The sequence below is a fragment of the Python bivittatus genome, unplaced genomic scaffold (genome assembly GCF_059951505.1).
Source record: "Python bivittatus isolate LINGU-HERP-01145 unplaced genomic scaffold, Pbiv_v1 ctg000010_np1212, whole genome shotgun sequence".
NCBI lineage: Eukaryota > Metazoa > Chordata > Lepidosauria > Squamata > Pythonidae > Python > Python bivittatus.
The window spans coordinates 3,525,919-3,541,857 of record NW_028277029.1 but is presented as its reverse complement, the minus strand read 5'-3'; the positions used below and the strand labels follow the sequence as shown (position 1 = coordinate 3,541,857).

General features: G+C 48.3%; 1 protein-coding gene across 3 annotated transcripts in view; it reads left to right on the top strand.

Moving 5' to 3' along the window:
* The first annotated feature begins 994 nt into the window (after positions 1 to 994).
* ARHGAP8 (Rho GTPase activating protein 8) overlaps positions 995 to 15,939 on the top strand; it is a 43,202-nt gene continuing 28,257 nt past the window's right edge. Inside the window, exons 1-4 of one of the 3 annotated variants that reach the window (XM_088149895.1) lie at positions 995 to 1,189; positions 3,050 to 3,144; positions 11,694 to 11,799; positions 15,730 to 15,870. In XM_088149895.1, the coding sequence (XP_088006021.1) occupies positions 11,763 to 11,799; positions 15,730 to 15,870 (178 nt within the window). In that variant the 5' untranslated portion in view covers positions 995 to 1,189; positions 3,050 to 3,144; positions 11,694 to 11,762. Of the gene's footprint in view, positions 1,190 to 3,049; positions 3,145 to 5,457; positions 5,841 to 11,693; positions 11,800 to 15,729; positions 15,871 to 15,939 lie in introns of those variants that run through there. The other 2 variants (XM_088149843.1, XM_025170448.2) reach the window with 2 other exon arrangements.

Below are 15,939 nucleotides of genomic sequence, written 5' to 3'. Positions count from 1 at the left end.
GGTTGGATGGAGGGCCACCAGGAAACCCTAGGATTGTAGGCCAGACTGGGAAACACTGAAGAAGATGATAATGGCAAGTTCCATCCAACGTTTGGCCAACAGTGCTGTAGGGATGGTCCAGGAAGGCACCAGGAGCTGAGATGGGCTCAGTGGCTTTCACCTTGTGCAATCAACCAAGTCACAAATCAGCCAATCGTGTCTGAGCAGAGCAAGTTGTGTGTATTACCAGGTCATCAGATTGAGGGTTCAGTGGAGATGAAGGCTAAGAAAGTCCAGTTATACAAGCAGGGGGTGGGTTGATCGTGGATGGGGAGCGTGTCCTGGGAAGGAAGCATCTGTGTGGTTTGTCCTGCGGCTCCATAGCCTCGATGCCCAGATCCCACCCCACAAGTTTCTTTCCCCCACTGAATATAGTGGGAACAACAATTCCATTAAGACACTCTCAACTCCCTGCAGGGGTGACTATAGGGTGCGGTCGAAAAGTCAAACGGCAGCCACAACGGTTTTTATGGGCGCTGCCCAGAAAAATCAGCCAGAGCTTGAATTGCACCATTGTGGGTCCCCTCCTGACCGTTTTGGCTACACCCGACTCCTGGTGACTTCTCTTGGCCCCAGATGGTTGGCCCCCATCTCCTCCCAGGGTGTTTTTGGGTTGGCCAGTGTGGCCTGCCACCTCGGGGGTTTCCTGGTGGTCTCCCATCCAAGCCCTGGTTGCCTCTGATCCTGCTGAGCTTGTTCAGCCAGGTGCCGTCCCCTGCGCGGGGAGGGCAGCGCTGCCTCCCCGCACAGCTCAGCTCGCCTTTGGAGACATCGCGGCAGCTCTCCCGGCGACGAGAAACGCGGTCCGGCCGGGGTAGGACACCGGCCGCCCCGAAGAGCGGCTGCGCTTCTCAGCACGGGCCGCGGGGCTGCGGGCGAGGCAGGCGGCCCGTCCCTGGCCCCGGTCGGCCGGCCGGCCGCGGAGCAAAGATAGCGCCGCCTCCCCGGCCGGCCGGCCGGCCGCGCCCGACCTGCCCTGCCCTGCCCTGCCCTGCCCTCCTCTGCGCGCCCGCCGGGCCCTCCCTCCGGCGGGCAGGGACTCCCCGGGCGCCCGGCTGGCCAGCGGCCCTGCGGTGTCCGCGAGGCGGCCGGACGGCGGCTTCCTCCTCCCTCCCTCCCGGGGCGCGAGCGGGCAGCGGGCGCTGGGCAGGTAAGAGAAGGGAAGGGGAGGGGAGGGAAGGAGGCGGCCGGGGCGGGGCGGCTCCTGGGCTCCCGCAGGTGGCGCGCGCCGGGGCGCCCTTGGGGGCGGGCAGGGGGCGAGCGCCGGCTTTGGCAAGGCGGGCGGCGGCCGGGGCGACGCGGCCGGAGCGGGCAGCGCGGCGGACTGACCGGTCCGGCGGGGCTTTGAGGGGAGGGCTCCGGGCAAGAAGCGGGGCGGGGGGCGATCGCGGGAGCACGACCGCCTCCTGGTCCGGCCATTTCCCGGGGCGGCTGAAGCCTCCCCTGCCCGGAAAGGTGCCCGGGAGACACGAGGCGGCGCAAGCCAAAGCGAAACCGGAGCTGAGCCTGGAAAGCGCGGAGGAGGGAGAAGGAAACGCCAGGCTGCCGCGCCTCGGCTCTCTCGGGCGCGGAAGGCGGGCGGGGGAAGAGCCCCGCGGGCTTCCCGGAGTCTGCTGCCGTAGCTGAAGTGCAGTTCTCCGAGTTCTGGGGTGCCTGGCCGACCTTGCAGGGCTGACACTGCCCTTCCTGACGTCCACACGAGCTACTCCACCACGTGACCGGCTGGCCACTTGCCAAGGCCCTCCCTGCCTCTGTGGCCCCTCCCTGCCAAATTAGAGTTGGGGCGACATCCTGATTTGTGAGCGTGCCAGGGACCCTAGTTCAGCAGACAGCTGAACTGCAGCCCACAGGGAAACCATCCCCCAGTGCAGCAGGATTGGGGATCACAGGCTGGTCTGCCTGTCCTCCCCTGGGGGTCAAAAAAGTCAAGATGGCAGCCTCGATCGCACAATCAAACCTTTGCCCTTTTTTATGTGTGGCGATGCATGTAAGAGGCAGCACTCGGATCATGGGGCCAAAGCTGCCACCTTTTTTGACCCCCGTGCAGGCATCCCCAAGTTCAGCAGAAGGGGAAGACCCTGTTTCTGTGAAAGGGTCTCAGTTAATTAAGCAACCTTGGACCAATTCTGATTCCCTGACCATCCCTACAGTCAGAGGCAAACAGGGAGGCAGCTGGGCAGAAGGAGTGCTGGAGGGGCGGAAGGGAGACCCTTTCAGGACTGTCCAGCCAGCTAGTCAGAGAGACCTGAGAGGTGAAACTGACTAGCTGCTGGGCACCCGATTCTCTTGGGAAGTGAATGAAACTGACCAATACAGGGAAACTGGCAGATTAGCCACAGAAATCCAGTCAAAGGTCCCTCATTCTCAGGACCCCACCATGGGGAAAAGGGGTTGCTGGCACCACGTTTCAGAGAAGCACTAATCTAGAGCCCCTGGCTCTTCCAAAAATAAGACTGTGGAGGACCAACATTTTCAGAGAATTGTTCAAATGGAATACCGCAAATAACAGCTTCTCTTCTTCCAAGTCACGGAGCTCTGTCCAGCTCTGCCTTGTTGGAAGCCTACAGAGAAGTTGGTTTCAAAACCGTGGCAGGAGAAAGAGGGGCAGAAAAGGAAGAGCAAAGGGAGAGAAATGGCCGCAGAGGGGGCTGGTAGTGGCCGGGGGGAGCGCTGTGCTTGGGCCTCCCAAAACACACCTCGGATCACACTCACTGCTGGTCACCTCCCTTCACCTCCCAGATAAGGGGGACCAGGCGGTGGCAGGACAGAGTCAGGCTAGGGGGGGAAAGACGATGTTTGCTCTGGACACAACTGATAAGGTGATGTAAGTGATGAACTGGGGCGAGGAGAGGCCAGCCCCGTGGCACTTAGGGGGAAGATGGAAGTTCTCAGTCTGTGGTGCCCGTAGGACCATCAGCTGGTGGATAGCTTGCAGACCTTATGAAAAAAGCCCGGGTGAACTGATTAAGTCAGCCTTCTCTGACACTCTTCACGTATTTTGCAATTTCAGCTCCCTAAGAAACTGGGGATTTTGGAAAATGAAGTCTGAACACATCTGAAGGACCTCCAGTTAGTGAAGGCTAGATTTGATATTTCTTCAGATTGGTCTGTAGTCCTTCTTTTAATATATATATAATATTATTGAGAGTTTTAAAAACAAGAGTAAAAATCAATGCAAACTAAAATAGAGTAAGAAGGAAAAAAGAAAAAGGAAGGAATAAAAGAGAAAGCTAAAATGCAAAAAGAAAAGAAAAGAAAAAAGGTAGAAGAAAAACAGAAAAGAAAGGAAAAATTTATAAAGAAGTGGCTTCCGATCTTCTTTACAGCAGTTATAAGTACGATTGTGATTTACCTCTTTCTCTAGAGTCACAACGTGACTCTCTTCTTTCTATAATCTATCCTATCTAATCGTCAAAACCATAGTTCCTAAGTTCCTTTTTTTCTGCTTCACGCAAAAAGTTCAGAAGGGGCTTCCATAAACGTAGATATTGGCTTTTCTGATTGGCCTGTAGTCCTAAATCCCTAAAAGTTGCTTGTCCTTACTTCCGGGTAATATAAAGACTAGACTAAGACGTAGTAAAAGAACATCAAAATACAAACTCAGAGTAAGAACTTGCAGCAAGAAGCTGGATCAGAAGCTGCATTTATTACAGCAAATGTAAGTTGACTCCATGTGCACAAGGACTCTCGCTCTGCCCTGAAAATACTTGTAAAAATAGATCTTCAGTTTTATCAGTAGGAGTGTACTCTGTTTTCGGTTTTTTCCTGTCTGGACTTAGCGACGCCTGAATGACACCAAAGAAGCACACACTTTTTTTTAAAAAAAAATCCTTCTTTCACTTTGAAGGATCCACGTGATTGCGTTTGTTTCCTAATTAAAAATTAGTTCTTACAAAAGGGTTCTGTTCACGTAATACATTGGGCCAAGAGGAAGTTTGGGATGGAATTCTCTCAGCCTAGGAACCAAAAAAACAGTTTGTAAAATAGGGCAAGGCAAGAAGAGATGGGCGTTTGGGGGCTATCAAATAAGCAATGAAAATCCCCCCCTCCCAAATCAAGGCACAGTTCCCAAGAGGATCAAAGGCAAAGGGCCTTAAAGCGTTCGCTGATGAATGTGAGCCAAGCACAGGTCTCCGTGGTATTTGCACGGGTGTGTTTGAAAAGTCAAGATAGCCACAACTGTGCAATGGAAGACTGTTGTGTGTTCTGCGAGAATCTCGCTGTCTTGGTTGTGAGCTGCTGTGAAGGGCGTGGTAGGGTTAGAGCAGCGCTGTTCAAACTTGGCAACTAAGATGGGTGGACTTCAACTCCCAGAATTCCCCAGCCAGCATGGCTGGCTGGGGAATTCTGGGAGTTGAAGTCCACCCATCTTAAAGTTGCCAAGTTGAAGAACAATAGATTAGAGCTTCCTGCAAACACTCTAACCCAGTCAATTAATCCCCATCTAATGTCTTGGAATAGGAAGAATGAATTACTCAAGTCAAACCCTATAATCCTTTGTGAATTGGCTGAGTGTAGGAGGAGAGTAAGTTCTAAAGTCTTCCTCGAGTCCAGGTTGACTCCTGGTGACTTCATGGACGTCCCCACGGTGGTGTTTTCTTAGTGACCGTGCTGAGCGGGTTTCCAGGATGTTTTTCAGCTTCCTGGTCTAACTGATAGCCTTGGAATGTCCTTGCGGTTCCCCCAGTCAAGTCCTGATCGGATCCGGCAGCCCGGGTGAGCGAGTCAGCCAAGGCGGTTCAGTGCTGCCATCTACGGGGGTGGGAGTGAAGAAGAGTGAACCGCAGGCAGGCATGGGGATACCCCGGTTCTCCGTGCAGGACACAGAAGACTCACCTGTCCCCTCTTGTAGTCAAGAAATGCACTTTTGTGTGTGGAAAGCGCAAGAACAAGGGTGGCTGAACTGGTGTGTGCTGCCTGTATTTTTAGTTTTCTCAGTGGAGGCTGAGATGTCTTCCTTCCCTCCCTCCCCCCCCCTTCCTTCCTTCTCTTCCCCCTCCCTCTCTCCCTTCTCTCTCTCTTCCTTCCCTTCCTCCCTCCCTCCTTAACCCTCCTCCCTTCCTCCCTTCCCTTCCCCCTCCTTGACCCACCCACCCTCCTTCCTTCCTTCCTTCCTTCCTTCCTTCCTTCCTTCCTTTTCCCCCTCCCTGTCTCCCTTCTCCCTCTCTTCCTTCCTTCCTCCTTAACCCACCCACCCTCCTTCCTTCCTTCCTTCCTTCCTTCCTTCCTTCCTTCCTTCTCTTCCCCCTCCCTCTCTCCCTTCTCTCTCTCTTCCTTTCCTTCCTCCCTCCCTTCTTAACCCTCCCTCCCTCCCTCCCTTCCTTCTCTCTCCCTCCCCTCCCCTCCCCTCCCCTCCCCTCTTTTAACGTCCTGACCGCAAACCCTTTCCCTTTCCTTTCCTCAAACCGCCAGCCCCGCGGACTTCAGGAGCCGAAGTCTGAATCGCCCTTAGAGACCGAGTTCCGCTGCTGGCTTGTTTCTGTTCTATTTGTTCTGCGCTTGTTTTATTAACGCTCCTAAGAAATCCAAACCTGTATGATTTAAAGCGTTAACTTTCTTGATTAGGGGCTAATTTATTTAAATGGAAGGCTTCCCTGTGGATCGTTCTGCACTTTGAAAAGCGGAGCTAGAATGCGCCCGACGGTTGTTCGGCACTTTTGCCAGATGAATTCAATTCAATTAAAACTGCCAACTTAAAAACATGGCTCCGTGCAAGCTCCCCAACCCCAGGGATATCATCTTTGCTTCGGTGTGGATTTAGTGCTGCAGCCTGCCGTGCCTTCTCGTTGCTTCCTTCTACAGTGAGTTAATTTAACCGAGGCGGTTTCAGAAACAGTCAGTCATTAATGTTTATTGTGATTAGAAAAGCTAATCATCCCTACGCAATAAACAAATTGCGCCAAAGCAAATGCCAGCTTTGTGTTCGGGGCTCGGAGAAGAATCCCCCTCTCTGTTTTCGGTCAGCTCCACAGGAGCAGGAAAGACGATATTCTGGATCTCCCGGGTCAGACGCTCAGGCCAGTAACGGATGACTTCTCCGGTGGCCTGGGCCAACTGAAAATTGCTCCTTGGGGCCAGGTCGGGTGCCTGTATAAGCTGCACACGAGTTCATCTCGCTTTGTCCCCCGTCACCTTCACAAACAAGAACTTTGGGCGGGTAAATTCAAGAGCAGTAGCTAATCTCCGCTGCTTCTTCAAGAGCCCAAGTGGAACTGAGACCATGAAGTGTGTCTGGTCTCAGTCTGAGCTGGATCAGGAATGGCATCCTATGCCTGAAGGCAAAAGCCCCCTTTTCGTTCTCAAAACTGAAAATATGAAACCCCGTCAGATATCTCTTGGTCTTCGCTGAACGTCCTTGTGCTGACGGCCTTGGCCCTCTGATTCACCCAAGATGTTTGTAAAAGCTGGGCCTCGACCATCGAGGGCAGGGTTTCTCCACCGTGGCCTCTTGGGTGGGCTTCAACTCCCAGCATTCCCCAGCCAGCCTGCTGAGTTGCTGAGGGTGAGAACATTATATTACAACCCTTGAGATTTGCAAAGACGTTGATGGTTTTTTGTACCTATCCTTCCATCTCTCTTTCTCATTCCATAGTTAATGTGAAAGATACGAAGTTTCCTTCTCCACACCTATCTAGCACACCTGCTGGATTCTTGCTGTTTCCAAGGTCTCACATCACATAATGTTAAGCCTGGCTGTGCTGTGACATCTTCTGTCTGCTTCCTTACTGTCCCCAGTCATATCGATACTCTATTCACACTGTAATGCAATGTAAATGTTATTATTGACGGTTCACCATTGCAGTCTTGAGATGCATAATGTTAGTCTTTCACCTCTATGGTACCTTTACTTCAGTAATTCAACAGCCTGCGTTAAATCTGGATGTGAGAGTAGGACCTGTGGGATTGAAACCCTTCACTGTGGGGTTAGTTGCTGTCTCCTGTCATCACAGCAGCTGTTTTGCTTCAGTTTCTTAGACAGCCTGAGAACGTCCCCCGGTCTCTGTTCTGCTGCCAGCCACCCGCAGCATCACATGCTTTTTCCCGCCATGCATCCTGACCACCCAAAAGTTCAAGAGCTGAGCACCGTCAAAGCTACCATTTCAGGAAGTGAAAAAGACCTCAGCATCTGTTAGGATGTTTGCATACAGTAAACTCCCAGGTTGTGGGGTGCAGAGCACAATAACTGGGCTCACAATGTGGTCTCCAGGTTAAAAACCAAGACAGCATGAGCACGCTTGGGATAAAACTGGTCTTTGTCTTGGTGGCCTCCTGGCCAAAACCAGCTCAAATGGAACGGTCCTGCCTTATCTTTAACAGGGAATATTGTGTGTGGCATGGCTATAACTGAGAACCTAGTTTATGTCTTCTCTGCCTTAGTCCAAAGTATTACGCAAGGTTCAAGGTTATGCAATCAAGCCTTGATTGACCAAAGCCATGATGGGTGGTGAAAGTCACTATTTATAGGCCCATCTGATGATGGCCAAGGGATGAACTTGGGGGAAGTTGCGCAACTTTTGAGTGAATGTGCTCCAGGGGGAAGTGTTATTCTGATAGGTGCGATGAACGGATAGGTGAGAATGAGACAGGAGGAGAGAAACATGGCTCAACCATTCTCTTGGTTTAAACATGTGGTTTAAACCTAAGTCTATTCATCATGGAGACAGCCACAAAACCTTGGTGCTCTGATGCTGTTCTTCACCACATGTAGCAAATGTGTTTAGTGCTGAAGAAAATTGTGGCTCTGATGCAACCATCTTTATGGGACATTAATGTAACTTTAAATGCCAGATTTAAAATCTCCCAAACAAGATTTCTTTCTTGGCTCGATGTGTTTCTTGATTTCTTTCCAGAAGTCTCTGCTCTGCCTGATCAAGATGTAACCTAGAATTACTGCAGTCAGACACTTCTTTCTGTGAAATGTTTCCTTTTAAAATGTAGAAAAAAATACAGTTTGTTTAAAACCTGCATTTTCCTTTCTTGAAGCTTTAAGTAGGTTTGATGACCTAAGGCAGGGATCTCCAAATATTTTGGACCAGGGTAGTGGTGTTCATCAGGAGGGTGTCAAAAAAGCCAAGATGTACCCACGATTGCACAACGTTGATTGCATTGATTGTGCTGTCACAGGCACCATCTTGACTTTTTTGACTCCCCCAGGAGACACCCCTGGACCTGACTACATTTGGAACTTGGAGTGCTTAGTTCATTTCTATCTTACCTTTCTGCCTATAGTTCAGGTGTCTTCTTCTAGGCACTGATGCAAAATGGCTGTCAGGATGGGTGTCACCCTGTTGACTTCTGAGAAAGCTTCTCAAGTTTATCAGGAGCCTCGGGACAGGTTTGGAAAAGTGGGTTTTGCAAGTGGCTGGCGATTCCTTTGCAGCGTGCTAGCTACCCATTCGCTTTTTGAACCAAAGGAATCTAGAAGAGTCAATGAAATAAAATCAGGGAGGCCAAGGAGCTTGGGGGCTCTGGGGAATGGGCCTAAAGGAAGCCCTCTTTCTTCTCACCTTGCAGGGAGGCTGAGATGTAGGCTAAGGTGGTCTTCCTAGAACTGAGTTAAATCTCTGTTGACTATCCAGCCTCACCAACGTGTTTCTCTTGACCAAAAAAAAGACGTGGTTTGCCACTGTCTTCCTCCATACTGGGTTTTTGGACTTGGATTTTCTGGAAGTCTCCTGTTGAAGTATCAATCAGCTCCAACTCTGCTTAGCTTTCCTGGAAATTCTCCTGAGGACAATTCTCCAAAAAGTCTCTGTACAAGTTTCTGAAATATAATCAGGGAAGGTCCTGTCTTGCCTCCGGGGACAAGCTCTGGGTGGTCACTGAGAATGCCCATTTATGAGTTGACCTCCCTCTCGCCAGATTTCCTGTTTGTTTTACATTGCAGGCGAACTCTACACGTATGTTCTCTTGTGCTGCAAAGCCACTTTTGGAGATTGAATTTGTGGTACTACACAATCTCCCCTCCCCTTGAGAAAGACTTTGCTTTTTAATATCCCAAATTAAATGAAGCAAGCTGTGCAGATGGCTGCTAGCTGTGCAAAGAGGGAGCACCAAAGCATTGCAAGGATCCCTTTGGCTTCGCTTCTTCTCCCTGGTGATCGTAATTCATTTAAAAAATGTATTTGCAGTTTTCTTTCTTTTCCTTTCATGCAACAAGCCTTCCTGGCTGTTGGAAAGACCCGAGGAGGAGGATGACGATGATGACGATGATCTTCTTCTTCTTCTTCTTCTTCTTCTTCTTCTTCTTCTTCTTCTTCTTCTTCTTCTTCTTCTTCTTCTTCTTCTTCTTCTTCTTCTTCTTCTTCTTCTCCTCCTCCTCCTCCTCCTCCTCCTCCTTTTCTAATACCCCTCCCCCATTTTAATCACGAGGAAAAGTTTATTCTAGCAGCTCGTTCCTTCTAAATAGTAACACTTGCTGTCAAATGCTATTAAGGAGATTATGTTATCTCTTAGGAACAGAGAACGCTGTAGACAGGAGTGAATTAATTTCCAAGGGTGCCACAGTCACTTTAACTGGAAACTTCTTAATTGGAGCTGCTCGGAACAATGCACTGAAAAGCGACGAGGTGATTTTCTGCACATCCCTTGAGTTCCTTTCCAGATATTTGGAAAGAGCACTTTGACAACTCTGCCTTAGGGGTACCCAGGAGGGGGGAAGTATCAGAGAAGTCAAGATGGTCACTGTGAGGGCATGATCGAATGTTCTAACGGCTTCCTAGAGTTTAGCCTCCTACTCAAGGAAGCCTCTTTGGGGAGGAGAGGAGGTCCCATCTCCTGATCCACACCATGTCTGGAGAAGCAAAGGCCAGCCATCTACCCTTAATTTAAGCTCCACTCCTTGTAAAGCGGCGAAAAAGAACATTTCTGTTCTTAAAGCCCATCTGGGGCTGGGAGCCAAACATTTTCTCCGTCTGTTATGAGGCTCTGCTATGGATTTTGTTCCTGGCACTATTATGGCACATGTCTCCGGAGTGGCTTCTGATAACGCTCAAAATAAGATGGGTGAGCACAGAGGTGTGCTTCTCCTACCGACAACAGACAATTGTGGGGGGCGTTGGGGGCAATTGCTCGGGTGAAGAAAGAGAGACCAGCGTTCATCCTGTCCAGTCTGGGGAGCCAATTCTTGTCAGTTGCACCATAAAGGTGGCGCGGCAGAACTTGAAGCAGTCAGAAAAGGAGGTTTATTTGTAATAGATAAGATTATGCCGGTAAAATGGTCACTGCTGCCAAACCTACAGGTACAGTGGGGAATCTTGACAGGTTCTTTGGGAAACACCCTACTCTTTGCTTAAAGCACACATTTTTCTTGCAAACAATTCTGTATAGGATTGTCCGCCAAATTCCTCCTCCAAAGCCAGATTGCTTCCTTCTAACCCAGTGTTGTCCAAACTTGGCCACTTTAAGATGAGTGGACTTCTACTTTCAGAATTCCCCAGCCAGCCATGCTGGCTGGGGAATTCTGGGAGTCAAAGTCCATTCATCTTAAAGTGGCCAAGTTTGGACAACACTGTTCTAACCGATTCTCTTTCCTGATTATACTCCCCCAAAAGGGCATCCACAAGAGTGCCAGATATACGTTTCATCAATCCATTAATAAATCCATAAGGGGGGGGGGGTTAAGAAAAGTCAAAATGTCAGCACATTCCACGTATAAAGGGGGAGGGGCTTCAATTGTGTGATTACAGCCACCATCTTGACTGTTTTGACCCCTCCCTGCAGATACCCCATTCCCCAATCAAGTGAAGGTTTGGTACAATCCATGAAAGTTTCTGGAAGATCAGGTGCACTTCTTCCCTGGAAGAACAGTGAAGGGAACCCTCCTCCTCCACCTCCTCTTCCTCCTCCCCCCCCCCTCACATGATTCCCTCACAATAAGTTCCTCTGTGTTTTCTCATCAGGACTCTGACTGTGGTAGAGTCAGAGTCATGTCTGACTTACACACAGTGCTTCCAAGGTTGAGAAACACTGTCTTATGCTTTCATTTTGATCTTCTGGAGGTCCACCATTCATCTTCAGTTGCTTCTGCTGCTTTCCTTAGTTGTCCTTCCAAACCAGCTGTCAGCTGGTGGCCCAACTTGAGGGTTTTTAGGACAACCTTGACACAGGCCATGCTCACTCTAAATTAGCTTTTCTTTTCCTGCTGGATGAAGATGTTTCAATCCCTTGCATTTATTTTGAGGATAGCGTGCAAAACACCTCAACAGGAACCTTAGTGTCACCCCTCTTCAAATGATTCAGATCTTTGAACCAAACATCCCATCCTCCCTACAGGCTGAAGTTGCATCTCAGCGAATGTAAGGAGAAAGATCCTCATTGCTATGCAGCCTCTAACTTTACAGATGCAAAAGTGAAGGCTTTGTATAGACCGCTTCTGGATAGCGGACATACCTGCCTGAGAAATGTTCTGTGCATTAACCTGCGAGTGAAACTGGAAAGATGCTTCATTGACAGGTTACCCAATACTAGAAGCTGCTGATGGGCCTCACAGCCATTTCTTTCTGTATCTTTAACCCGGGCTTCTGAAAAGCCAGACTCAGGTTAAATTCCACCAGGAATCTCTTAGCACAGCTGGAAAAGGAAAAACATGGCATAATTTAAATGATGGAAAGAGACCTTCTGATATTTAGAAACTCACTTTTGTCTGTATTTAGGTCTGATCGAGCATTCAAGGAGCATCAGTCAACCGCTGGCTTGATAAACGGATTTTGTTCACCCAAAGGATGTCTGCAACGGACTTTGAAAAATTAGCAGAAATAGGTAAATATATCAATCTCTCTATACATTTTGGCCCACCGAGTGATATCTCCTGGGAGATTTGGAAGATCTTCTGCCCAAAGTGGAAAAAAAAAAAAAGTTTGCTGGGACTGCGTAACGTATTTGAGTTACAAACTCTCCTGTGGCCATCTCATCAAAAGTTGTTAAGGCTGAAGTTTAGTTTAATGCACATAGTGTATATGAATTATTGGTATCTGCTTCCTGTGAAATTTTGGGCGATAATATTGCTATCGTCATAAATTGTGGCACAAGTGGAATAATGACTTTAAACAGGAACGCCACAAGGCTGGAGATGCTCCCTTCTCAACTGTCTTTTGAAGGCATTAGGGTGAACTTAGCCATACATCCAGTGATGTTGAGGACCCATCCCTTTGAGAAATTGCTGTTAACATGGGATAATCCAGGCCTTTGACTTCCAAAAACAATAACATTATGGAAAATTTAAAAAGACACGCATGAAAAAATGGGCAAGGGTGCATTCGAATGGCTTGATGAGAAAACGATTGCTTGTGGACTCCCAAAAATGTTGGTATCTTTGACCAGAGTTTCACCCGACAAGATGATTTTCATGTTCTTAAGCCATGAATAATTAGGCTCTCAATTCAGCAGGGATTTTGTATTCTCCTTAATAAATGGTGGTCCAACCAATCTTAAAACAAGTTGAAGTCCATTTCCGTCACCCTTAATTTTGCCATTAGAACTTTACTCAACTCTTATAAAACGTGCCGTTGCTTCAGTGCGTCTGGAGAGCTGGTTCTTGTGTGTGATTAAAACACGCCCTTCTGAATCTTTATCTGGTGCCTTGCACTTTGATGCTTACACGGTATTTCTTATTTCTGTTCAGGGGCACCTGGGAGAGGGGTATATATATATATAAAAAAGGCAAAATGACAGCTGTGACTGTACAATTGAAGTCACCTCCGGGCTTTCTTGACGCTCCCGCGGAAGCCCCTGCAAAGTAATTTTTAATAACAGAGGTGATTAAGCAGCGCTGGACGCAGAAAACGGTCTTTTCAATGTTTTTGGTACACCAGCTACGGTACTGAGGGCCAAGCCAGACGAGAGAGCTACCGTATTTTTACCTCTCTGGTGGATTTTGTGGAAGGGAAAGGCCTGTTTTTGAGAATAGAAAGAGCAGAGGAGTAAGAAGAGCCGCCTGCTTGGTCTGCAAGGTGGGAAGCGAAAGGAGAGAGCCACAGCGAGCCATTTCTGCCTGGTGGCCAAGAAGGACCCAAGGGAGCCTCAAGAGACCCTTTTTCAGTTTTGGAAGTGCATCCAGTCCCTCTCTGGAAACAAGCCGCGCTTGGAGAGAGGAAAGAAGTTAAAAACCAAGGAGCCTTGGAAACAGTGATGAATTGCTCACTTTCGCCTTGGCGAACGCCGGTGCCCTCCCACTGCTTTTAGGAACGGGATGGTGCAAATATCCGGCCGGGCCACATCTCGTGTGACCTCAAGGTGGTGCTGCAGCTTCTCTCTTCGCGACGGACGGTAAAGCAGCTTTTGCATCTTTTATAGGAAGGTATTTTGTATATACCTCTCTTCTTCAGCTGCCTGCTCTCAGCTTTGCCTCAGTCCCCACCCCATCTTCCCCTCTCCCCTCCCTCGGGGATCTCTGGGTTTCGGGGACCGAACAGCAAAGTTCTTGGAGACGTTTCCTGTAGGGTGCATCCTATATTTTCCCCCCATGCTAAAGTGGACTATCTACCCCCTTTCTCCCAGAGATTTAGGTGAGTTTATTTATTTATGTGATTTTTTTTTTACATGAGAGAATGAGAAAAAGGCAGAGAAGTGGTTTTTTAAAATACAAAGGTTTTCAAGGCTTGCTTTCTGACACTTTCCCACTGCAGAATTGCTGCTTTCTTTGAAAAAACACAGAGACTTGGAGGTAAGCGTGACTGTTAATGGGCTCCATCATGCAATACTGAAGATTTTGCCACCGCCTTCTTCACAATCCTTGGATTTCTGGGGGTCTCCCATCCAAATACTAACCAGGCCCAAATCTGCTTAGCTTCTGAGCCCAGACATGACCAACCGAGACTCCCACCAAAAGAAGTGATGCAATAATCCAACTTTCTGAAAGAATCAGAAGGGAGAGTCTTCAAAACTCCTTTAAAAAGCAAAGGAACCAATTTTTCCAAACTTTCTCCTCTCCTGAAGGCAAGGCTGCTGCTGAGTTCTTGAGAACCTGAAGCCTCAAATTGCAGAAGATCTGGCACTTCTTGTACTCAGGCAGTGCCATGCAAGCCCAGCTGGTAAAATGCCTTCCTTAGAAGCTCATTGTCCATTCCCTGCTGAGTGGTGAAGACATTTCTGACAATCTTCAAGGAACTCTGGGAAGATATTTTGAAATTCACTGCTCAAAATGTCTTATGTATTTATTGGAAAAAATGTTCCAGTGCCATGAAGTATACCTACGAAGATCAGAATCATGCAAGCCGTGGTATTCCCTGTGACCCTCTATGGAAGTGAAAGTTGGACTTTGAAGAAGCAAGATAGGAAGAGTATTGGCACTTTTGAACTTTGGTGCTGGAGAAGACTACTGAGAATACTGTGGACAGCCAAGAAAACAAAAAAATGGATCACCAAATAAACCAACCCAGAGTTCTCATGTGAAGCACAGAGAACTAGACTCAAGTTGTATTTGGGACACATTATGCCAAGACCCAGCTCTCTGGAGAAGGCTCTAATAGTGGGAAACGTGGAAGGAGAGAGAAGAAGAGGACAACCAGCAGCAGGGTAGAGGGACTTAGTTACAATGGCGTCGGGTGCACCATTGGAAGAGCTGAAAGGCCAGGTTAGGGACAGACTGTCATGGAGAAAATCCATCTATGTGATCATTAAGAGTTGACACTGACTTGGTGGTGCGCAATCATCATCAATCATTAATTTATATGATTTATATGCCCCCCCCCCCAGCTCAACAAATGATCCTGGGCAGCATGCAAGAATTAAAACACAAAACCACAATATACAGCTCCTGGTGCCTGAGCATAAAACAATAACCCCACTCCCCCCCGCTCTCAAAAAAAGCCATACCAACAACAGCAGAGCTCACCTAATCTCCTGACCCAAGTGCCTGGGGAAGCCACCGGGTCTTCAACGCTGGGGCCATCCAAATCTCTGGGGGATGCTGTTCCATAGAGTAGATACGCTGAGATGGCACAACTCCAGGGTCCCAGCAGATGACCTAATAGTGGGGACCCAGAGCAGGCTAGATCTGGTGGGGTGAGTAGAGACAGTGGGAGAAAAGTGGTCCCACAATAGCCTGGCCCTAAGCCATGTACCAGATCTTCACTACTAGTGATTCCAAAATGAACCCAGCCCAGATGCGCTCATTTGCAGCATTATAACATTATGAAGCGGGTGCAAGTTAAATATAAGATTAAAAAAACTGAGATCCTTTCCTTACTGACACAACTCTCATATTCGGGATAAGCAGTGACATTAACAGGCATCCAGAATAACAAAAATGCACAACTTTTATGCATTTATAACCACATGAAATTTCTTATTGTAAATAAAAGTTTGGGCAAGTCCTTTGCATCCCCAGGAAAGGCCTACTTAATTTTTTTTTTTTTTTTAATATCCACTGTCCTCCCAAGAAAAAAAGGGTTACGTCAAAAAGGGGAAAGAAAAGTTGTAGTTGTAAAACAGCATGATCAATATTTTCTAATTTTAATAGGAGGGGGATCTGCCGGTGGTCTACAGATCAATATCCCTACCAGAAAGTGTGATTATTTTCCCACTGGAAAGGACAGTTGGGTAATCTGGTGATCTAGCCTTGTCACCCGCTATATGGAAGTAGAAAACTAAGCTAAAAGTACCTTGCTTAATGGATAGCTTCAAATGATTGGAGGAACAGTAATTTTTGTCTTGTTTCCCACAATGATTCTCAATTTTGGTTTGCTTCAGAACTGCAGAAAGAAGAAGCTGAAAACGCAGGGATGGAAGAAATCAGGAGCTTCTCAGCAGTGCAGTCAAACCGAGAAGTCGGAATAAGAATGACTCACCCCTACTACGATGTAGCTCGACACGGCATTGTCCACTTCGCAGGTCGGTTTGCTGCAAACCTCACTGGCTCTTGTGGGTTTCTGCATCACTTCATTGCGCCTTCTTTCCCCA